General features: G+C 41.7%; 1 protein-coding gene across 3 annotated transcripts; it reads right to left on the reverse strand.

The window, feature by feature from the left end:
• Positions 1–1,524: 1,524 nt before the first annotated feature.
• KMT5B (lysine methyltransferase 5B) lies at positions 1,525–23,244 on the reverse strand. Of its 3 annotated transcripts, none has more exons than XM_072338775.1 (10): positions 22,342–23,244; positions 20,264–20,509; positions 19,303–19,450; positions 11,813–11,978; positions 10,765–10,874; positions 9,977–10,143; positions 9,255–9,274; positions 8,956–9,092; positions 6,242–6,438; positions 1,525–4,911 (listed from the first exon to the last, which is right to left on the reverse strand). In XM_072338775.1, exons 2-10 carry the CDS (start codon positions 20,421–20,423, stop codon positions 3,443–3,445), a joined length of 2,574 nt encoding a protein of 857 aa, XP_072194876.1. In that variant the 5' UTR covers positions 20,424–20,509; positions 22,342–23,244; the 3' UTR covers positions 1,525–3,442. The 3 variants fall into 3 exon arrangements, with proteins under 3 accessions (XP_072194876.1, XP_072194877.1, XP_072194875.1); XM_072338776.1 differs by lacking the exon at positions 22,342–23,244 and adding an exon at positions 22,226–22,305 and having other exon boundaries at positions 20,264–20,506; XM_072338774.1 differs by having other exon boundaries at positions 1,526–4,911; positions 20,264–20,506.
• Positions 23,245–25,098: the final 1,854 nt, after the last annotated feature.

Genomic DNA, 25,098 nt, shown 5'->3' on the forward strand with positions numbered 1-25,098 from the left:
CTGATGTGACGTTGTGGAGAACAAGCAGCAGCTGCTACAGGCAATAAAGAGCAATTCCTTACCTAGCGCTATGGAGCAGCACTGAAGAAAGACAACATAACCCTGCCAACTTGTGAAATCAAGAGTTAAGTAAGCTGCAACAGAGCATGCAAGGCTACCAGTTTCTTTATGGCCCAGCCCAAACAAGAGTGTTTCCTGGGAAAAGGATTTAAGAAAACACGATACTAGTGGATACAGTGCAGACATAAGTAACTCGGCTTTTCATTTTTAGCAAGTCTTATTCCAATTCTCAGGCCTTCACCCTCTCATTTTAAAAGGAGCAATAGATCATACAAGTGTGGGTAACAGAGGCAAACTGACAAGCAGCAATAGCAGCTAAAAGCAAACCTGCATATGCACTCCGGGGAGCTCCGCAGGTGCATTTAACACACCACGTCAGGCAATATTACTGAATAAAGCCAAGGCACTACGAAAAGCAGAGTAATATTGAACAATGGTAACCTTCGTGTAAACTAATACCTGAGCATTTGAAGAAGACACAGAAACACTACCCACCAGGGCAGGTTAGCTTGCACTATGCAAGGCAGAGACAAAGCAATCATCTCTTCTGTCTCCTTAGGACTGACACGAATACTACTCAATAGGATCAAACCTCCTGCACTGTATTTTGCAATGATCATATTGTACAATAAGCCAGTGCGCTTTTAACTTTCACATAAATAGAACAACAGCAAAAAAACAACTTTTAAGAACACTGTAGCTCCCTAAACCTGTTATTTGAAAAGCATTATTTGCTTTCTTCTTATCTTTGTCTCCTACCCTCCAATTCTTCAGCCTGCTAGAACTTTGCCCTGACCACCGTAAGTTCTAGTGGTCACTGTAAACCTATCCAGATGATGCAGTTTCCTTACCAGCCTGCTAGAATATAAAAGCAGCTAGAGGAGGGTTCCCAGAGGTTGGATCACTAACCTTACAGTGCTTTGAGAGCTGAACAGGAAAGGAAGAAACATCCCCAGGTTTTCATACACGACACAAACATTCACCATTTCTCTAATCTCAGTGGTAAGGGAAAATCACTATATGCCAATTCATATATGCATGATCTTCAGCTAGATCCTCTTTGGGCTCATCTACCAGTAAACATCTAAACATAGTTCTAAGTCATCCAGTACAAGAAGCTTGTTCATGGAACAAGATCAATCCAAATTTCCTGATGCCTAAAGAGCTGCCTACAAATAAAACCTTTAAGTTCCATTAAGACAATCCACCATACCTGGCTCAGAGCTCAAAAACGCCAGCATACTTACCAGTCTTTCTGCATTCAGTGTTCTGTGACCTAAACACCTGTCTGTCAGAAAAAGATTGTGCATTACACATAGGCTTGTTTTAAAACATACTCTGTGCATGAGACAGACTGCCTGTAACAAAGAGCGGACATTTTAAAGATGAAGTTGTAAGTACTAGGTTTAATGCTACACTCAATCCTATGCTACAAATACATCAGGTAAACGAGATGAAACTGATTCCATCATACGATTTGCAGTCTGACAAATTAATGAAATGCATTTGGAAGGATTCACTTGAAAGAAAAGGGAAATAACTTTTCTAAAGAAGTCAGAGATGGCCAGACCATCAGGAGCAACTCCTGCAAACTACCCACACATCACCACCAATGGTCAATGCTTTCAAACCTGGATAAGGCAACCTTCACGTCCTTCCTCTTCCAGGCACACAGCAGTGGACCTGACAGCAGTATGCAATTACAGCTGACTGAACTGATACAACAAGGTGCTTTTTGATGAGCTGCCTGTTTCTACATCCTTGGATGGAAGAATTCTGAGTCTCAAACCATGGCTGAACAGAAACAAAGAGCACACAGACCAAACTGCTGTACGGTTACAACTACAAAATGTGCAAATTATAGCCCCGTTTCAAAGAAGCGACATAAAAGTTAACGCTTTATACATACAAACACATTAACCGTGCCCAGAAGCAGCAAGTTTTCCTAATGTCCTTGGAATTATGAAAAGAAGTCAAACACTGCCCTGATGCTCTCCACTGCTATAGATTCTGAAGCACCAAGTGAACTACATAACGATCAAAGAACTCCAACTAACGCAGAGTTTAAAACTAGGTTTACAATTTCCTATTTTATTGGCATGGATGTATTTCTAAACTTAAAAACCCTTCTGGCAAGTTATCTCAATTTCTTATGACAAAATTCCGCACAACACACAAATATTTACAACATATACATATTTTTTTTTTCAGTCTTTTACAACTGGTTCTTAAAAGACAAACATTTGATAGGTTACCACAGAACAAAAGCTGTGACGTAGTTGTTTTTAATTTCATAAAACTATCATAAGTTAAAGTGAATAGATTTTTTTTTTTTCTTTTTTTTCTTTAAATTCCTTGTAGCATTTTACAAGTGCAACAGAAAAAATATGAAGAACCAATTCAGGATAGCTGCAGTTCAATGGATAAACGTTGCCCGTTGTAGTCACATTATTTCACAGCAAATTCTTGAAAAAATAAGCACCAATCATTCTTGCAAAGAACAATTTTATCTAAAAGTATTGAAAAGTGTTAAATACAAGGTGTTTAATTTACATAATAAGCAATAAATACACCATATCCAAACTTTTTATTCTGCATACTGCTACCCTTGTACATATAATGTACTAAAAAGTCAGCAAATTGTCAACACCTTTTCTTTTTTTTTCTTTTTTTTTTTTTTTTAATTTTTTCTTTTTTTTTTTTTTTTCTTAAGAAATCAATTTGACTTCCAACCAACCGTTTGCTACTATATAACAAAGGCCACAAACAGTACGTCTGGGACAGCATACAGTGTTAAAACCGACAAACTCCAAGGGAAAAAAAAAAACAAACATCTAGCAAATAAATCGAAAAGCTGTAGTTCGTTGCTGGTGATATTAACATAGACTAGAAAACCTTAAATATGCTGCTACTATGATTTATTTCTTTTTTAATTATTTAATTGTTTAGTCAAATACTGCAAGAGCAAAGCGACGCTCTTGCAGATCAAAAATAATTGTGTAGCCACACTGTATTCTCATTGTCCTGCATGGAAAGATTTGATGCAACTTCGTAACTTTGCTTGAGCCTTTATTTTACAACAGAGCGTTACCTCTACCTCAGAATTGCACATAAGAAGGCTATTAAAAAGTACAATAAAAATCTGCACAAATTGGACTTAAGAAGAGTCAGTATGCTGTACACTTTCTACAATATTATGTTGATAGGTGAACAAACAATAAAGAAGTGCTGCCGCTAAGTTTTTCAGAAAGTTCTTCAGCTGAGGAATAATCAAATGGAATTTGTTGGTGGTGAGGTTTTTTTTTATTTTTATTATTTTATTTTTTTATTTAATTTTTTGTTTTTTAAAAATGACATCCAGGTCAGTTTAAGACCTATAAGCTTATGCATTGAGCCTTAAAGACTGATCTTCCCTCCTCCTGGAAGAAATATCAATATCTATTGAATCCTTGCCAACAATGAGTCTTAGTCTCTTTGCTGGAGGAAGAGGAATAAAGTCATCAAACTCATCATCATAGTCATCTTCCTCTTCATCATCCTCTTCTGATGAAGACTCATCTGCTGTTTCCTCCTCATACTGAGCGTAATCATCTACTTCCATTCTTGACTCCAAAAGGGAGAGAGTCTCACTACAACACACACCATTTTCATGAAGGTCCTCAGAGTACGTCCCTCTATTTTCCTCCTCTCGTTTTAACTGTATTTTTAGTTTTGTTGAACTATTGCCTGATCCTGAGTTAAACCCATTATTTAGCTTTGCTACATATAAATTATTATCCTTTTCGTGGTCTTTACTTAGTTTGATGCTTATTTTTGAAGAACTCATTCCATCAGATTCTTGGTCATTTGCCTTGCTACTGCTATCATGGCGCCTACGAAGAGTCAGTTTGGGGATCCCAGAGCTATTTTCAAGGATTAGTTGTGCATCATACCTCGTGATTCGTCTTTTCTTTTTAGTTTTTGCAGTTCTGAAGCTGTCCTTCGCTTTGAAACTGTCAGATGTTACAACAGAACAGCTACCAGATCCAGAGATACAGTCTTGATAGCTAACAGGTATATCTACCACATTATTCCTCTCCCCATTTTCTGGGTGAGAACTGATCAAGTCTGGTACTTCATCTTTTACAGGTGTGTTGTGCGTATTATCTGTTTCATCTAATTTTGCAGGTGGTTTCACTAGTTTTCCTTGTCGAGACTTCTTTTTTGACGTGCCTGCGTCATTTTTCTGACACCTGGCCTCCCCTTTATGTGACGTTCCATGAACCAGGCTGTTTTCATCTGTTGCATGAGACTGCTGCTCTAAAACGTCCGATCGTGTTCTCGTCAAGTTATTCTTATAGCTATCCAATGTATTTGGTTCAAGCTTTATGTCAGAGGTCTCCTTCAAACTCATCCGCGTTCTCATTGACCTCCGTGTTATGTATGTGCAAGGTGGTATGTCACCATGCTCGTGAGCACCTTTCACAGAATTCAGTTTATACTCTCTTGCTGCGTGCCTTGTTAAGCATCCACTAGAGACTGCAACTTTGACTGGTCCCTCTAATTCCTTATCCTTTTTAATGGGCAAGCTTTTGTACAAAACTACTTTAGGCTCTTTGAGAACTAAATTTCCCATTTCGAGCTTTTTAGAAGCATTCTTTTGCTCCAGCCTTTTGCACTGATTTCTCTGCTTAATCTTTGAAAGTAAAGGCTTTGCAGGCTTTTTCAGTCTCTTTGGTACCCTGGAATTATTTATATGAGTTAGTTTAGATGAGGTAGAGTTTGATGATGCTGGAATTCTTGATATAGACTGTCTTGTTAATGTTCTGTTTTTGCCATTCTTTTTCACACCAATTGAAGATTTTCTGTTAGCTGCAAAAGAAAGAAAAAAAGAAGTGATCATGATGCTGACTTAACCTGAGGCTTCCACTCCCCAAATTTTGTAGTTGTTTCATTTAATACTCTTAATTAAAATCTGTTCAACAAACTAGACATTATGCAGTAACAAGACTGACTGGTTAATTTCCTATTCAGACAAATCCTATTCAGGACTGTCAAAAATACTCCCATCTAAATTCCAGGAGTGTATCTAAGAACCCACCTAAATTCCCTCATCATCTCCACTGTATCAAGTTTGCTGTCTGCGCCACTCGCTCCCCCCCCCTTCCACCTGCTTCTCCTACTGAATTTTCCACAGATTCATCCCGCGTTTTCCTCAGTAGATACTGAAAATTATTCCAGCAAAAAGCTGAGGATCAGCAAGCTCTTGTTTTAATTTTTTTTCTACCAGGGGCCACAAAAACAAAACTAAACCCTTAGCTACTGCAATGGTTTCATTTTCAGTGTTCCAGCTGCCTATCAACCATCACTGAATGTGATAGCAATGGAGTTCTGCCTGCCCAAGCAAAGCTGCAACTACAAAGCTTTGTCATCAGAGATCGTACAACTGAAAAAAAAGTTTGTTACTGGTTTGCTTTTCAATTCGCAATGTCAAATAAGAGACAGACAGAGGCAAAATATTCAAAGTGACTCAGTTGAGTAAAAAGTTGCAATTATTTGTATCTTGCCTATATTGTGTGTGAAGGGAAAAAAGAAGAAAAATAGTACTCACTACTCCGTGAAGTCTCTCAAGAGCATAACAAACAAAATTCCCTTCCAATCTCTTCTGAAACTGTTAACTGTGCACGTCCATTTCAGAACAGGTGTCAGAACTAACAGTCCTGGATGCTGATGGGGAATAGCTGCCTAGTTTAAGGCATCTCTAAAGGTGATGATTATACATTCAATCATCTCTAGAACTATTTCTGTATGAATTGTTTTCCTACAAAACGGACACTCCTCAAACTGAGTTTTCTTTCCTAAGCCACACTACTGCATGTGATTTCTTACCACCTTTTTCAAATACAAACCAAATCAACAGAGCTCTTTAACTGACAAATTTAGAAATGTGGCACCAATTATTAGATGTAAGTGTACACAACAGAAGGAAAGAAAATAAGAACATACAAGCAAAACACAAACATACTACTTGTTATAGAAAGGCCTAAGGAAAACAGTTAATTTGCTGCAGAAATGATCTTCAGTTTCCTTAATCAATTACAGTTCTAAAAGCATTTGGGATGCTTTTCAAATACAAGAAGCAATGCCATCACAGTGGTAGTTCTTCATGTTTTATAAAACTTTAAGTCCCACACTTGCTTACTTGCATTAGCTTTTTCCTGAGTGGTATCTGCATCAGTGTTAGAGCTGACGGACTGGCTGTCTGAGTTTTTGCTGCTGTCACCCAGCTTTTTGAGCCTGTTCAATCGCTTATCTGTTTCTCTCAGTCCATATTTACTATTAATCACAGGAGTAGGGGCTGGCAATCCCACTCTTGATTTAAAAGCACCAGTTCCACGCCTACAAAGGCAAAGATGACAATGTATTAATAACTATGTGAAACGACGTCCTAAGTTTTATGCTTATACATAAGTCTGAATCATAGCAACACATGGATAAATAATACCAACAACCTTTGAGTTGATTATCAATCATGGGCCGCTTTATTGAGATGCCTATACAGGTATAGTTTCACTAAGATGTTAAAATAAATAAATAAATAAATATCTTCCACTAATTAATTGTGAGAAGAAAAAAAAAATACATAAGTAGGTTTTCTCTTGCTTTACATCTGTTTTACTATCTTTTAAGAATGAAATGACACAAGTGAAAATGGAATATGGTAGTTCAAAATACTACTTGAAATTAAAAAGAAGTCAGCTCCAGTTACAGCACTTGGTATTGCACTAGTAAGAGTTTTAAGAGTACATGAAATGGAATACAATGTTCACATATTTCCATTTTCCTTTAGAACTTAAAGATGAAGTACACAGCTGTCTAACTTGCATGATACATAAGAAAACTTGAAAACTTCATCACAGAAAACAATAGAGATTAAGAATTTCTACACTTGCACTTCAAACTCTACTACCCAGATCCTTCAGTACTCCTAACCATCCCACAGGCTTGCATTTTGCAGAAATACTTGAGACAACTTCAGTTTGGATTCCACCACACTGCACTAGAAGAAGTCCATAAAATGTAACCAAAAGTACATCAAAGAGATCGGAGAGGGTCTCAATCTCCACAAAGTTAACTATTATTATTATGCAGATACAACACTATACTGAACACTCTTTTGGCATTATTTTAAACTTTACAAATTACAGGCAACTAAAAGAAGTGAGCAGGCCGAGCTCAGCCCAAGTGGCAGCCACTTGAGATTAGAACAGTGCCACAAATAATGACAACAGCCTTCTGCCATGTTCTTGGTGCTTGGTTACTTCAGTCAGACACGATGAATTGTGTGCTTACCTAACTGTCAATGCATATACGTGTGTTTTCTTCGTGCTGATTTTCTCGGAGACCTGAAAATACTTTTTCAGTGCTAACCTTCCCTCAGCTCCAAAACATATCCCACAGTCTCCTAGAAGCCTAGCATTTTAACATTACAAAATTACAGCCTTTACGGAATAGTTGAAATTGGATCTTAGGAATTATTTCTTGCGGCATACAGAGATGGCTGACTTCTCTACACATCTCCTTTTTCATAACACAATTACATATTAGGTTGGCTTCTAAATGCTTGTAAGGACTCATTTTCCCTTTCTCAGCTCCCCTAAATCCAAATCTCTCCTCTGATTTTTGTAACATAACCTTCTGACTGAGAAGTGGATTCCAGAAGCAAGAATTACACAAGTATTAGCTTTAAAAACACAAAATTTTCATGTACTTTAAATCCAAAGATGACATGTTTCTGAAAAGATTCTGATAAATCAAGTTGGTCCATCCTGAAACTGAAAGTATATATTGATGTTACATTGAAAAACTTGAGCAAAAAGAAATGACCTTCCATGTTGGAAGGAAAAAGTGACTGAGATGTTCATCTATTCAATACTTAGCAGCTCCCAGGGCTGAAGTAAACTTTACCTAGAAGCTCTACAGACAAAAGCCTGAGACTGTACCCTTTGCTTAGAAAGACCTACCAATATCAAATGAGCTTTGAGGCCCACACCAGCAGGCTTTTCTCCTGAAGCACAAGAACTGTTAGTAAACAAACTACACAGTAAAAATGAAGGTTAGACTATGAAACTATTTACCTAAGTGTGCATTAAAATATTTCTCAAACAGGATTAATCCTTTGTAGGATTCTTCTCTCTCCAGTAAGCTCAAAATAACAGTTACAAGTACTGCAAACTTCCTCTTGGAACCAAGTGAGGTTGTCACAGATGACATCAAACCTTCACACTCACAGCAAGCAGAAATTTCAACAGAAAACAGAAGAAACAACTACGAAATTCCTTGGAGTGAATTTGGTAAGTTGGGTTCAGACAATGAGATGAAAAACAAATAAGCTTGCTGCTGTGGTGCAACGAATAGATATAAGAAAATACCGTCCTAACCAGCAGATATTTAATACTTAAACCCTCCATGTTTTGATGAGATTATGTGAAAACTACTCAGATTGTTTTCATCAGAACAAGACTTCAGACCAACAAATAAAAGACTAATGAAATCTCCTTTGCTCTAAGAGCTGCCTGCAGTCAGGACCCAACTGCTAACGTGCTCATAATATCTATAACTACGTTTCTCTACAATTCTACCTTTTTCAGTAAAGGTTGCTTCAAAGATTCTAGGTTGCTTTTTGTGATTTTGGCTATTTCCTGAGGATGGGAGGCGGGAAAAGAACAGAATACAGGAGTTCAGAGCAAACCTGACTATTCAGTGATAGTTTGAAAAAAATCATTCTGATGAATTAAGAAGCAATAATAACGGATTGAGGAATTGTGTGCTCATAACCAACCGCCTCTAATTTTACAAAATGCATTATGAATATGCCCAATTTCATTGGAAAGCCTTATTTCCATCAATGCATACCTTTCACAGGTGTAACATTCGCAGTATTCGTTATTTTCTCCAAAAAAGCCATCTCCATAGTAACAAGAAATTTCTTCTCCAGGTTCAATATCTCTCAGAGCTTTCACACATGCTGTATCTCTGCCAGTTGACACAAACTTGAGAAGAGGACAGGAAGTGGAGGGGGAAGAAAAGAAAGGCAAGTCATTAAGGTTGAACAGTAAATAAGAAAACAAGCAGCAAAACAGCTGGGTAGGGAAAGGTGCAAGGACAAAGAAAAAAAAGCAGGGGGCTTTATTGATTTTTAATTTCTTGCTTACCTTACAGTTAGGTCTGCAATCTGAAAAAGGTCCAAAAGATAAAGTCAATTAACTGTTGATAAGACCTGAAACATGAATAGTTGTAGATATCTAAAGTAAGGATTCACTCTGACTTCAACAACTTTAGACTCTCAACTAAATGCTGGGAGCTGTAGTACTGCATAAAGCTGTATATCAGGAGACGATCACTTTGATACAGTTTGATTTCTGAACTCTTCCCTACTCTACCTCAATTTTTCAAAGTCCCTCCTCTTCAAAGTAACAGAACTTATCTTAAATCCTACCTGTTCTTCCTTCAGAGTACTAATGCAGCAGTATCAGTGAAGCTTCTGTGTAAGCGTTTAAAAGAAGCACGAAGAGTTCACCCACTACGTTATTACTGACTACATTCAGAAACTTTGCTATATTAACAATTCAGAATGGGCCTCAATACGCTCCAATGATTCAGCTGCCAGCTTCAAGGTCTCTGTGAAGGAAGAAAGCATCACTTCCCTGAGCCTTTTTTTAAGTTTCTCAGTTCACAGCCAGTCAGTTCTGGTTTGGGAAGCTCCCAACAAGAGTTCTACGTTACACCTAGTAACCAGTATGCTTGATCCTGCTGTTTTTCCTCTGATACCCTGATGTGATCTAGCTCACTTAAATGTTGTTGTTCAGATCACTTATGTTGCATCTGAACAGAACTGCTTTTGCCATTTAACACAGTTTCAATCCTTCTTACTCACCATGATTGATAAACGCAGCAGGACCAAGCCACAGTTGTGCACAGTTTTTCCTTGTGGAATACATTACGCTGAAGTCATTTTCCCCATGTCTCAACAGCATGTTTTCTTCCATTTCTGACAGTTCAGCAATACAGCCAACAAGTAGTTCTATTTTATCATTCCGCTTCCTTTAGTGTAAAGAATAGTAAAAATAAGCATACATACATTTAAAAGAAACAACTCACAAAGTTTAACAGCATGGTATTTTTTCATAAAAGCACAAGATGTCAATAATTAGGCCAGGTAGACATTTTCTTCTATATGAACTAAATGTTGTTATGCCACTGCACAGAATCAATTACATGAAGGCATTACCCATCATTGTTTCTGCAGTCTCCTGAGGATGCAAGCAAGTAACCGCAGGAGTTTTGATTACTTCAACTTCTTCAGCTGCTAAAATGACAAAGATTTTTTTTTCTTTCTTACTTATTCCCTCAAGCCAAACCTTTCAAGTGCAAAATTCTTCTTGTACAGAGAGTGCACAGCACTCTTATCAATATATTGTGCTTTAAGAATTTTCTAGCTATTGACAGTGTTTTGAAGCAGGCCTCCTGTTGTTTCTCCGTCTCAGAAGATCCTTCAAGTTTTTCAGCAAAAACAAAAGTTTCAACTCAAAAGTTTCCAATATGAAGTTCCCACTCCAATTCCCTCCTTACGATTTTAATTCTAAATCATGCTCTCCTTTTTTTTATTAACTCGTTCAAAATAATTGGTAGAAACAGAACATAACAATAAGCTGTACTACTTACCATTCTTTCGTTGCAACTATTTTGGCTCCGTTCTGCTCAGAAGAATACCGATTACAAGGCAGTATCTCAAACCCACTGTCAGTTGCAAACATCCGCAAATAAATAAATACCTGCAATGAAAGAAAATAACAGCATCCCGTTAAAAGCAAAACAGCAGTGAGGAAAACATATTTATGTTTAAGAAGTTGTCTTGGGTCTTGAAGAACCACAGATACCTAACCACCTTTTTACATGAGATTTTATTCCTTCCAGTTCTGAACAAGGTATTATTTCCATGAGAAATCCAGCTGCTGAGTTCAGATTGCTGGACCAGATCAGTTTCAAGCAGTTCATTCTGGCAGCTTTCATTAAAAATGCTTTGGGAAAGCAGAATTTGCTGCCTACTTTCTTCACTACTACTAGATTAAATCTGTTTTAGAATAGGAAAAGGCCAAATTCCTTTTGGTTGTATATGCAAGCAACATGTTGAATTCTAGAAGGAGCTATTTTATTTTTTCCCTGAAGTTCAACAGTACTATAATTTCTTTGCAGCTCTGCATGTCAACAAAAAGTCGTTTTGGGGTGCTCAAAAGTAGAGGAAGAGCAGTAATATATTGAGCCAATTGAGCTTTGAGGTACCAAGGCTTCTCCTTTTACTCTTCTTTGACCCACAGTTTGATCTACTGTAGCTGTAACTTTAAAAAATGAACAGGAAGAAAAAAGGACAACACAAAAATAAGTCCTCAAAACTTCTGTCTCTCAGCAGCAGGGCTTCTCTCTTCTGCCTAGGACTTAAGCCAACAACAGAAGAGGCAAACTGCAAATATAGTTGTCCCTCCTATATGCCTATGAAATAAATAGCAATGAAAAGTTAATTTTCCCCAACCCTCCTTCAAGTTATTTGGGTTTTAACAAACACAAGAATTTCGTGTTAAAAAAGCATCCAAACAAGCAACATGTAACTGCAGAGGATTACTTCACGTTGCTACTGCTACATTCCTATGAGACTTCTACATTTTCTTAGCCTTCCAACCATGTGAAAAAGCACATTAATTACAAATACACCTACATGTTCTTTGAACAACCTTTCCTGCATTTTGTTCTTGTTAAGAAAATAGTGCCGGGCCCAGTCACCTGACGTCAAGGACTTGAAGGCTTTTTCTAAGTGCTCATCTTTCTTAAAACGTTCAATCACCTCTTTTAGTTCTTCTTGCCTTCCTTTTATAGGTCGAAATCTGAAACAAAGAAGAAAGCTATTCCAGTCTGCTGTTATTCATTTGCAGTTCTTCCTCACATTAACTCACAGCACATAAGGTTTTTTGCTAGCCAGATGAATATTTTGCTCCTTGCATAAGGAAACCGACCAGTATGCAAACAAACCACAGACCCTCATTTTCAGAGGTAATGACAAAGGTTCCAAGCTTACTGCTTCAAACTTTAAAACCTTCCATTCTGCCGAGGCAATTTATGTATAAAATGCATTGCTGATAAGATCAACCACCATTGAATAATATTTCACTATAAAACAGTAGCCAAAGAACTAGTATAATGGAAGTATTACTGTCCTAACTTTCCTTATCAATTTACGATCACTGTATGTACAAAAAAATTCAAGACAATAAACTGGATGCTCTAAGTTTCATAGTAACACTAGTATCGAATGATCTATGCACAGTTCTGGCTTCTGTATTGAAAAAGTTAACAGCTTTTGACTAAATCCATGAAATTAAGACCTTCTTAAATATACACCAGTTTCATTACGTCTTGTGGAGAATTACCATACTAATCTTACTTCCTCTTACTTACCAAACAAAGCCTGCATTTGATGATAAAAACAAATAATAGGAAAGAAATGACAATTAAGTTGGCAGAAGGAAACATCACCAGCTCCCTAACTGATAACGTTAAGTGTTACATGTCTCAATTTTAGTTTAATCACAAATAGTTCATAGTGAAGGGTATACAACTTCATTCATGAGGAAGAAGAATGCTGTATGTCTGCTCCTAACACAGTAAATAAAGACCTTCTGACAGGAGTATTGTTTCCAGGGGCAGTGCAGGTTATTAGCTTTCCATGCTTTTACATAAGCATCTTCTCCGAATTCTCCATTTAAAAAAAGGTCTCTGCAATATAATGACTCTACAGTTCTTTACATGTTTTTGAATACTGCAAAAATTATCAGCATAACCTTGTGAGCTTTCAGAACAGAAAATACAGCTGGTAATTCAGAGAAGAAAGAGGTAAGTATCCTACCTGCTGGGATAACATCTAACAAGAAGTAGATGATGCACTTCTAAAACTTACCTACTTCAAACTGCAATAAACGTTGTGCCAGAAATATTTCAATTATCTTCTTTAATAAAGAACATACTTATCCCCCTCCCCACCAAAGCAAAATGCCCAGCAAGCCTCGTTGCAAAAAACTCCCTTCAGACTACAGATGAGGTGACTGTCATTTTGTTTTGCTACACCAAGTTTTCTTCGCCTATCAGTCAGACATACAATCAGGAGAAGATCTCCCGGTTATTCTGAAAATAAGAAGGAAACCTCCCTCAGATTTGATTGCCAAAACTCACAGAGCCTCCTCAGATACCAAAGGAATTCACAGTGAGATAAACTACATTTGACTAGTTTCAGATAAGGACTTATTCTTGTAATGGCAATCAGAAACACCTTTTGCAACAGGGACACACTTGTACTCCTATCATTGCAAGCACAATACACACCAGGATCAATAGCAATTTACTTACATCTATAGCTACCAATTGCACAAGAGGAAGGGATGTAGCATTTACTGCTAAAATCTGGGCTTTGGCAATTTCAGTTCTTTCTGGGCTAAGTGAATGATTGCTCTCTCCTTTTCCTTTATTGTATTTAGATGTTTTTGGTTGGTTTGTTTGTTTGTTTTTAAGCTAAGTAATCTGCAAGAACAAAGATAGATGGAAATACCATCGCATTCAATACTGTGCTAGCACTGGAGATGTGCATGTGCTGACAGGCACTGTCATACATCAAGAAGCAGTTCAGTTTATGCCAGCTAAAGAAAGCAGTATCCTAACTGCTAGGAAGAGGGAAAAAAAGAAAGCGTGGTAGATGGAAAACCTAGAACAGTAAAAGAATTAACGCCCTACATTTATTAGTTATTAGAAGAATATCTTACAGCTTCGAAGTGGCTCTCCTATTTCACTTCTTCCACAAGGCATCATTCTCTAGAAGGTGACCAGACTTGATGAATTACCTTAGTAGCTCAGGAACAGGCACTAACCCTGTATACCTCCATAGGTTACATCAGCAGGAGTTTCCCCAGGTTCTTATTTCAGGCATTCTACAGTTACCAGAGTCCTTTCAGAAGTCTAGCAGCAACTCACGTAACATCAATCAATACAATTAGAAATACTATGGACACGAGTTTTGAAAAGACCAAAAAGAAGGCTGCAGAATGGTTAAAGTATGGTAAAAAAAACCAACCAACACAACAACAACAAAACCAACCAAAAACCACCTTGATACACTAACAGGTCAGATAAATGTTGTGCTGCATGCCCATCATTTTAAATCTGAAACAGGGTCTTTCAAGTACGTGACTTAGAAGCAAAGGGGACAAAAATACTATCAAGGATCTCCTGCAGCACCTTTATCACATTTTAATGAAATGATTTACATGGCAAAGGAGCAAAGGAAAAATTAAAGGAATTCCAAGTAAGCAATGGAAGCATCCACAAGTATGTGGAAACTGGAAACTAGCAGCACAATAAAGACCATCCTACTTAACAGGTTCCCAACTCAATGAAACAGACCAACACTTTTCACTCTGAGCAAGTGAGTTTTTCCACAGTTCAGATGCAGGCATGAACCGCAGTATATAAACTGTACCAAGTTTGAGATAAGCCAAAATACTGAAACCAGATTTCTCACGTTTCACAGGGACATCACCACATACACTGCAATGGGTACCTGGTGACTTGAGACAAAGGATGCCTACAGGCCAAGAAAGCCTGAAAGCTGAATCTTCCTGGAGACTGTGAGACTCTGCTGCATTTAATATAGGTACTTCACTTCTCCAAAGAGTGTTATGAAATAGAAACTTATTCACTAGGCCTTCCTAGCACTACCTACCACAACACCAAGTAGTTATGTGAAGTGATCCTCAGTACTATCTGTGATTTTGGTAGTACAGAACTTCCTCATTCACACATGACATGAAAAGTCTACCAACGTGCTTTAAGCATCTACATGACTGTTTTCTAACAGCGTGAAGACAGCCTAGAAAGACACCATAGCTAAACATATTTAAGAGCTGAGCAAAACCAACCAACCAAGGCTTTTAAATGTCAGTAAAATGGGAGACTACATCAAAGAAGAGAAATGAAGAGACAGAAAGAGCACAAGAAAAACAAAACAGAAATGAACAAATCAGCCACCCCTGTCTCACAACTCAGGAGTCAACTCAAGTCAGAATCATATCTATCCAAACTTCTGGTTTGCACCCATGAATTATACCTCTGTAAGATTCCATCATGAGAACTCAACAAGACACTCTCTTATTTGAATCTGAAGCAGGTCTCACAGAGAACCAGGCCGCACAACAGCCTGGCCGTTCCAATGAAGTTACAAACACAAATTTAGCTATCACTGCATCTTAAGAGAAAGGCTAATCTCCCTTCTTCCTGACAAGCTGCCTGAGTCTGTCTCAACAAGGAGGATGTAAGAAAACGGCTTGATGAAGCACAGCTCTTTCTCCCTCTCATTTCCTCTTACCTCAGGAATACTTAAAGAATCTTGAAACTCCAAGGTATAAAGCCAAAGGTCAGTGAGATGCTTGCCTATAAAGGAAGTTAAAGGAGAGGTTCTGGTAAGTTCGGAAGCACGGTACCTTGCTCAGCCACTCAGAGCAGTGAGTTTGAACAAAAATGGATCCTGAAAGAGTTTCAGTATGAAAGCCCATGTAATGCATGCACCTGAGAGCACCAAAGGACTTTTCCACTAAACTTCATTATCAGGAAAAACCCCATATCCCCTGAAGGCTCAAGACTGCATTTTTTAAAATGATAAAGTAGTCCACTTCAGTTCCTTGAACTGAAAAATGTACACACAGCACTGCGGGCAAAGCTCAAATCCAACCCAGATAGAAGTAATGAAAATTCCAGCAGCAGCAGAAATTCATTCTCCGCAGCACAGCTGACAAATAAATGCAGTTTTTTAAATACTAAGGACAGAAGCAGCTGGGAGAACTCACGTTCTTTCATTCTACCAAACAGAGTAGCAGGGTAGAATTAACAGTCAGAATTACTACTGTAAGCCTGCAGCTTCACAGAAAGCAGCAATGTGGAGCTCAGAAACAGACCTAGATTCTCCTAAAACAAGCTACAATGCATTTGACTTCCTGTACTACCAGTACATCTAAATGACTCTTGGAAGTGCTCTTGGTATTCCCAAGCATGATGCTTGAGTCCCTCACATCCGTCACCAAGTGCAGCTCCATCCGCACCTTGGCTTTCTTAATCTTATCTCTGCATACATGGACAACAGCCCTGTATTCCTCCCAGGCTACACAACCCTGCTTCCACTTCCTGTACATTTCCCTCTTTTCCCTCAGTTTAAGCTGCAGATCCTTGCACAGCCATGACGGTCACCTGCCTCCCCGGCTAGACTTCTTTTGCTGGGGGATGGAGAGCTGTTGCACTCTCAGAAGGGTGTCCTTAAAGAGCAGCCAGCACTGTTCTCACCTGTGCCCTTAAGGACAGTTTCCCAGGGGATCCCACTCAGCAGTTCCTTGCACAGCCAGAAGCTTGCTCTCCTGAAGCACAGGGTCCTAGCTCTGCTTTTTGCCAGGCCTGCATTCCTCCAGATCACAAACTCCATCAAGACATGGTCAATGCAGCCCAGCCTGCCCCCACTCTTAACCTCTCTAGTGCTCTCCTTCACATCTGTGAGGACCAGGTCCAATAGGGCTTCACCTTGGGTCAGTCCACCTATTACCTGGACCAGGAAGTTGTCCTCAACAGACTCCAGCAATCTCCTGGATTGCCTGTCACCTGCTGTGCCACTGTCCCAGCAGATAGCCAGGTGGTTGAAATCCCCCATCACGTGCAGTACACCTCCTGCAGCTGGAATAAAAAGGCTGCATCAACAGGCTCCCTCTGATCAGGAGGCTGTAGCAGACCCCAACCACCAGAAACTATCAGCTTTCTCTTGGAAAACCAGGATGATGAAACAAATAAAGTCACTTTCAAGTAAAGCCATTAAAGAATTTCTAGAGCTACATTTTAGGCAGGCTATCAAATCCCTGGCAACAAGAAGACATTTCGGAGCAAAGTGGAAAAACTCACTAGGGGATCTGACTGAAATCTTTTGATAACAAGCTTTCGGCTCTTTGAGATATTACTCACACGACAGCTTACAAAGCTACCAGCCCAATTCCCAAGACAGCAGACGCTGAGTACTTGTGGAACCTTCCTCTTACTGCCTCCAGAAAGAACAACAACAAACCACACAAAAAGCTCGCTCAGGTTCCTGTCACTACTTCAGTATAAAGAAGATGTAAAGAAGTTCCAGGAGTGACTTAGATATTTAACTACAATGTTCTAAGTTTCTTCTCTAATCAATATGCTATGGGGAAAGCAATCCATCTCCACAAACTTTTCAACTAAAGGAATGAAGTACAAAGAGCGCTTATTGTAACCTTTGTTTTTTACTGCAAGCATACAAGTGGTACCTGAATGTACTTGTTTTGAATTGGGTCTACAAGCATTCACATCCCCCGCCCCCCTCCACCTTCCCTCAGAATTACATGAGGGCAACAACTCTACAAAGTTATAGAAACACTACATCTCACTAGATGGAAGGAAGGTGGTCCAAGCTAAATAGCTACAGCAGTAAGTCATTACTACAGTGAAAGACAAGCATGAACTACGCTGAGAGCTTAACTTTGATTCACTATAATGGTAGAAACTCTCTCAGTAAGACATTAAGGAGAGTCAACAGGTCTAGCTTCTGGCAGAAGTTGTAAGCCTCATCTAAGTATTTCCCACAGAGCTCCAAGATTATTAACTATTGTCCCTGAAGGCTGCCTGTTAACTGCACTCCAAGCCTGAGAAAGGAAGAAACACATGATGATAATCTTTGCGTGGTCTTTTGCTGCAAATCAGCAATTCAAGAAGTATTTCACATGTTGAAAACATACCACTTACAAAAGCAACTTCTCCAGCTACCGATAGATACATAATTTCCTTAGCAAAAAGCAAATCAGCAAGAACAGCTTCTGAACAGCTGTACACCACCACTCATCCAAGAACAACAACAAAAAGGGCTTTTGAGCACATGCATGTTTATCTCAATTGACTTCTGGAAATGCAGAAACAACCGAATACCTACGTACACACTGCCCTGGGCACAACATGCTATTGTAATCAACAGCACAGAGAGAACAAGAAGAATGCTGGGATTTCTCTTAAGGATGGACCCTGCACTCCCTGTAGAAAAGAAGAGAGATCTCCCTGGAAGTCTTCACAGCTATCAGGAACACACTGCTACAATTTCAGGTACAACTCACACACTGTAAGGCTCTACCAGTCATCAGCTTGTCACACAGACACACACACATAACATATGAACCGATACACTGGTGATTTGCCCATGCAATATTCCTGTTCTTCTTTTAAAATAAACACAGCAATAAGTTGCAAGGGCTGGGAAGCCTGCTTCTCATAACCTGGCCTGGAAACCCCAGCTCAGACCAAGAACCCCCATTCATACAACAAGAAACACACTGGAAACCCCAGATCAGACCAAGACCCCCCATTTGTTCATACAACAAGAAACACACAGTTCCTTCCTTGTCCTTAGAAACTTACCATTCACGCACAGCTTCCCCAGTAAGCCAGCAACACGTGTCTTTTACAGAATATACTCAGACATGGTGGTATAACTAGCAAGCAGGAAGAGGCACGCAACAACTAAACCACAAGCCCACTCTGAATTTAAGGCAAGCATTCAGGCAGGTGCACAACATTATGTGCAAATCTGGTAGGAAGGTTCCAGATGTGCACATCAATTTATCTTATTTATACACAGACACATCTGAGCAGCATTTCTTCAGCATGGATCTGCAAGAGTTTGGCATCAAGTGGCACTAACACTGGAACTCAGGAAGTAAATCAAGATATTGTAAAAGTTGAGAAGAAAATCAAATCCCCAGGCAACAAAATAAATAGGAAATACACCACACTTCCCAGATACCAACTCCTGGCTGTGAAATATTATTTCAAATGGCTAAAGGTTTAAAACTGAGGAGGAGTTAATTGTTTAAGCTAGGAAAGCATCTATTAACACACAGCTCTACAGCAGAAGCTGTTGCTAAGGGTAATAGGAAGACCTGTGATAGCGCTACAAAACAGCAGCTACACAGCTCGAAGATCCAGTCTCACATGCAGCACCATTCTAAAGGCAGAATCCACCAACTGTCATTGTTTCAGACTTCTGTAAACATGCAGGAAATTCACAGTTATCGTAATTGATGTAACCAAAGGACCAATTCTAGGAAAGTAAAGACAAGTTACCTAGTATTCATTTTGTGTGTCTGAAAACCTAAGTAAGGATCAAGAACCAAACTAGTTGCTAGGTCATCGTTTTCACACAGTTCCTTGGCAGACATTCCAGAGGAAGGCACATAACGACTCTGACCCTCAAATCCTGAAGCACCACTACCTGCAAATAAGAAAGCATAAAGCAGGTATCATTTATGGAACGTTCTGAAACCCACCTGCATTAGGGAAAAGGGGAGCTGCAACTCAAGTTTGGATAGTAAAATAATAAAAAATAAATCACAAAGGAAGAAGCAGAAGCACAGTTCAGTTCATTTTTAACTCTTGTTGGTTATTGCAGCTGACAATGGAGACAGTGTTTCGTAATGTATTTTTATGGGCTTCCTTCTCACTCCACCTCCCCACATACAAGCAACTTCCCAGAGTACACAACCCAGTCACACCTGCCTCTAAGGCCTATGAGCATGACAAAGCCATGAAAATTTAAGCCTGACTGTCCTAAGATTTGAAACGAGGATTTCTTCCGAATTTCTTTTTCATTCCTCACTCCACATCAATAGCAAAAATAAACACCCATGTTCCTTAGAACAGCTTTCTAACTACTACTGATACACGTGACTTCAATGAAGATGGGGTCTACTTCTACACAAACACATGTTCACTAAATTTAGGCTAGTAACTCGAGTCATATCTGTTATCTGGCTCCAATCACAGTAGCTCTCAGTAAGTGCCAGTCGTGTATTTTGCACACAACCAGGTTCAGATTAATTTATGTTCTATTGCTCTCACTTAACTTTTAAGCTGAAGAGATCCGTATTCCCAAAAGGAGTTACAACATTCAACAAATACAAACATAATCAATGCTTCTGATGAGAGTTACATGCACACCCCCTTTGTGAATTAAGACACAGCCGAAGCCTGGCATGCAAGCTGACAGATGAAGCACAAACACCAAACTGCAGAAACATGTACGTACATCTGCTTGATCTTCTCTCAACTCCATTTTTGCCAGACCTGGGATTCTCCTTTCCTGTGTGCTGCAATTTGGTTTGATTCTGCACGTGGTCATTAGACGCCCTGCTTCCACTCCTCCTGCCATTCACCACCATGTTCTTGGATTCTCCCAACCACTTCATGCCCACAGACAACCTGACCCAGTTGCATTTAGTCACTTTTCAAAAGGCTCGGAGAAGTGGATGAATAATTTCAGCTCCAATACCTACTGGAAGCAAAACATTAACATCATCAGAACTTACAAGGTAATCTGTTTCCAAGACAAAGCTTTAACACACATATATGTAGGTACACACACACACTTAAGAAAAGGATCTGCATTTGCATTAGGAAACGAGAAAAGCAGTTTGTAGCACCGGCACAGGGAGCTGTTGCAAACAGACACTCACAGGTGAACTGCTGCCCTGCAAGTTGCTGACACATCTGGAAGCAAAGACAGAATTCTAAAGCTGATAAGTGATTAAGGACAACGTCTGTATAAACACACCCCCCTATCTAATTATACAGACACACACGGAATCATAGAATGGCTTAGGTTGGAAGAGATCTCTAAAGACCAATTAGTTCCAACCCCCTGCCATAGGCAGGGCTGCCTGCCACAAGATCAGGCTGCCCAGGGCCCAACCTGGCCTTGAGTGCATTCAGGGATGGGGCGTCCTCAGCTCACCCCCCTCTGAGCAAATATGTTTTTTTTTCCTAATATCTAATTTAATTTCTCCTCTTTTAGTTTCAAGCCGTTCCTCCTTGTCCTACCCACTCCTAGACCACGTAAAAAGTTGTTCCCCTTCCTGCTTATAACTCCCTTCAAACACCTTCATCAATATAAGTGTAGCTATGTGACCCCAGGAAACCGAGCATCCTAACCCAATTAAGGTTATACATCATAGTAAGCGTAGCGTGCAACCTGCTTTGAACTCTACAGCAGAGACTGACATTATACAAACACCCTCCAAAAAGTAATGAAGCATTTAAAAAACAAACGAAGAAAAAAAGCACACAAACCCATAGAAAACCAACAGCATTTTTAGGATGGGGGTGGGTTAAACTCTCATTTAAAAACGGTACGTAGTTACGTTCAAAAATGGCTCAGTGCTGACCCTAGAGGACCCAGGCAGTTTCTGGTTCACGTGACAAGAACACAACGCCACACCTGCCTTAACGGGCCGTAACCACAGAATCACTCAAGTTGGAAAAGACCTCCAAGATGACCAAGTGCATCTCCCAGCCCGTCCCCACTGACCTCATCCCTATGTGCCACATCCACCCTTTCCTTGTACACCTCCAGGGACGGTGACTGCACCACCTCCCTGGGCAGCCTGTCTCACTGCATCACCACTCTATCAGAGATGTTTCCTAACATCCAATCAGAACTTCCCCGGTGCAACTTGAGGCCATTCCCCCTCATTCTATCACTGTTACCAAGTAGAAGAGGTTGACTCTCACCTCCCCACTACCTCCCTTCAGATCGGTGTAAGGATCAACTCAGGTCTCCCCCGTGCCTCCTCCAGACTGAACGATCCCAGCTCCCTCAGCCACTCCCCATCGGAGTTGTGCTCCAGCCCCCTCGCAGCCTCACTATCTGTCTCCGGACACGCTCTGTGTCCTCAGTGTCTTTCTTATAGCGACGGGCCCCAAACTGAACACAGCACTCGACGTGCAGCCCCACCAGATCTCAGTACAGGGAGAGAATCACAACCCTGCTCCTGCTGGCTGCACTGTTGCTAATACAAGCCGGGATGCTGCTGGCTATCCTGACCACACAGCTGGCTTCAGCCGACCACACGGCTGGTTCAGCCGACCACTGACCAACACCCCCAGATCCTTTCCTTCCGCTCAGCTTTCACCCACTCTACCCCAGGCCTGCAGACGGCTACAGGCGCTCCCTTCCCTCCTACCCGGCTCCCTGCTGCCCCCTATGGCCTACCGTGCCGCCCGGGCCTTCCCCACCGCGGGGCTGGGAGAAGGCGGACGCCCCTCGCTGAGGGAGGCCCGGGCGGGGAGGGCTCTCCCCCGCCGCCATTTTGTGCCCCCCGCGCTCACCTCAGGTCGCCTCCGCGCCGTCGCCGGTGCTGCCCCAGCGTCCGCCGGGGGTGGGAAATGGCTCATCCAAAGCAAAGGAGCAAGGGGGGAAATTTAAAGAAAAAACAAAACAAAACACACACGCACAAAAAAAAAAAAAAAAAGCAAAGATGGCGAGGAGAAAAAAGAGAAAGCCGGAAGAGAAAAAAAAAAAAAATAAAAAAAAAAAAGAGAGAGAGGAAAAGAAAAAAAAATGCACGGGGGTAATGGTCAAAAATAATTCCGAGTGGGGGGAGAAAAAAAATGGCGGATTAAAATCCAAGATGGCGGTGCCGAGGGGCGAGCGGTGCAGGGGGGAGGCGATGGAGCGAGCCGCCGAGAGATCCCTCCGCCGGACCCCGTGAAAAAGAGTCCCCCGAGCTCCCTCGCAGGGACCCCGCGGGGCGGCGATGAGGACCGGTGGCGGCCGCCGCCGCTTCCTCCTCCCGGTCGTGCTTCTCTTTCGGTGTCGAAGGCCTCTTTCCGCAGGGCTTCTGAGCCGGGCGGTCCGTCGCTCCAGCCACACCGCTCCTAAGTTTCTTCCTCTCTCTCCCGCGAAGCCGCGACCTCCTCGCCCCCCTCCGGAGAGGCGCCGCCTGCCCCTGCGCTGCCGGCGGCGGAGGGACACCGCGGCTCCAGCCTCTTGCGCCCGCTGCGCGGAAGGATACGCGGCTTGAAAGAAAACCGAACTCTCCTCCTTCCTCAAGCCGCGTCGCTCCCCACCTCCCCCTCACGCGGGCCGGCGCAGGGGCAGGCCGCGACTCAGCGAGCTTCCGTGCCTCGCCCGCGGAGGATGGACAGCGGGGACCGCAGCGCCCATGACCGCTCTGCGCGGCGAAGGGATTCCCGTGGAGAAAACGAGTTCCGGGCCGCCCCGCCGCTCGGCGCTGCACGGGGAGTAAGAAGTGCCGGCCGGCCGTGTGCTGCCGGGATCCCTCCGCGCGGGGCTGCCCTTTAAATGTGAGCAGTCCCATCGCAGCCGCTGCACGTCGTGGGGTTTTTGGGGCGGGGTGTTTCGCTGCCACCTGTCTGCAGCATGCAGGTGTCCCTTCCCCAGCCCCAAACAGCGTGTATGGCCACGGCCTGCTCGGTGGGGCCGCTACCTCAGCGAGCAGCAAGCACCTGTTTCCCCTTCCGCCCTGACAGGGCTCTTTAAAAATGGCGCCCACCCGCTTTAGGCAGGGAGAGGCGCTGAGAGAGTCGCGGTGCTGCCGGGGGACAGTGGGGCTGCTCTCCGTGTCGGGCGGTGCTCCGGGGCAGCCCCTGTGTGCAGGACTCGGGTCACCCGTACAGCCGCCTTCTGCTCAAAGTTGGCAAGTTTCACGGCGTTGCCCGATGTTTTAAGTTGCCCTTTGTGTTTCTCCACACAGCGCAGGGATCACGGTACGGTTTGTTCTCAGGCGTAACATGTATTTATATAGGTTTAGCAGAAGCTCTTAGAGCATCTTTGTTCTCTGTAAGTCATGGTAAACGTTTGTGGGAACGATTTGCTGCAGATAAAGTTCTGAGAGCCGCTTGCCAGCATTGTGGGTTCCTCTGTGGTCATTGGAATCACAGAACAGCCTGGTTGGAGGGGACCTTACAGCCCACCCGGGTCCCACTCTATGCCGTGGGTAGGGCTGCCCCCTACCAGCTCAGGCTGCCCAAGGCCCCATCCAGCTCTGCCTGCAGGGATGGCGCCTCCACAGCTCACTGGGCAGCCTGTGCCAGAGCCCAAGTGCCCTCTGAATAAAGGATTTCCTCCTAACCTGAATCACTTCTTTTAGTTGAAAGCCACTCCCCCTTGCTATCAGCATTACACTGTGTAAAAAGCCAGTCCTCCTACTGTTCATCAGCTCCCTTTGTGTACTGGAAGTCTTCTGGTGGTGCTTAGTAGGAAACAAAGTTTAAGGTTGTTTAATGAAACACGGTTTTCACGTGGAACGGGGTTTAATTCTACTTTCATTTCCCATGCACTGCACTTCCTGGAAATGGCAGGGATTCCAGCAACAGAAATTCTGAACAAGTAGATGTTATTGTAACAATAAATTGCTCCTGGAGCTCAGCCTTGCCATGCCACCTTGTTGAACCAGATTAGCAGTTTTTGTGCTTAATTTACAAACCCTGGAAAGCTTTACTTAGACCAGAATTGGTTATTAATTAATAGGTCAACAGGCAGTGGCACTGTGATAATATTAATAACAGCACTTACATATTGTTTTATAGGTGCCTCAGCCTGTTCAGTGCATGCATGGAGTGGGCGGGCACTGCACAGTTCAGGACCAGGAGATGCCATCTTTGGTCCCAGTGGCATGAAGGGATCGCTGCAGTTCGGTGGTGCACGGTGAGTTTGAATGGAGCTGAAGGAAGGCCAGTAAACTTTATTTACCCCCTCCTGCAGGCTCCAACTCGTGATCTGAAAGCCAAGTGGACTGAAAGGACTCTCTTTGAGAATACATTTATCTACAACTTATTTCTGCTGGCGATTATAAAAGTCAAAAAAGATGCTGCTTTCAGGTTGATTACAATCAGTTTTATTATATTTCCTGCCTTCTAGCAGCTTCCCACTGTAGCTCTTTCAGTCTATAACACAAAATGTTGTCTTTGAAAATCAGAAAGTCAGGTGGTCAAACCACGATGGCATGCTTCAGAAATAAGGCTACTATGTTAAACTATTTTGCCTGCCCATATTTTGTTCTGAAAACTGGCGGACAGATGGTGACCGGCTCCAACTAGATGTCATCAGAAATTTGGTGTATT

This window comes from Excalfactoria chinensis, chromosome 5 (assembly GCF_039878825.1).
Source record: "Excalfactoria chinensis isolate bCotChi1 chromosome 5, bCotChi1.hap2, whole genome shotgun sequence".
Classification (NCBI taxonomy): domain Eukaryota; kingdom Metazoa; phylum Chordata; class Aves; order Galliformes; family Phasianidae; genus Excalfactoria; species Excalfactoria chinensis.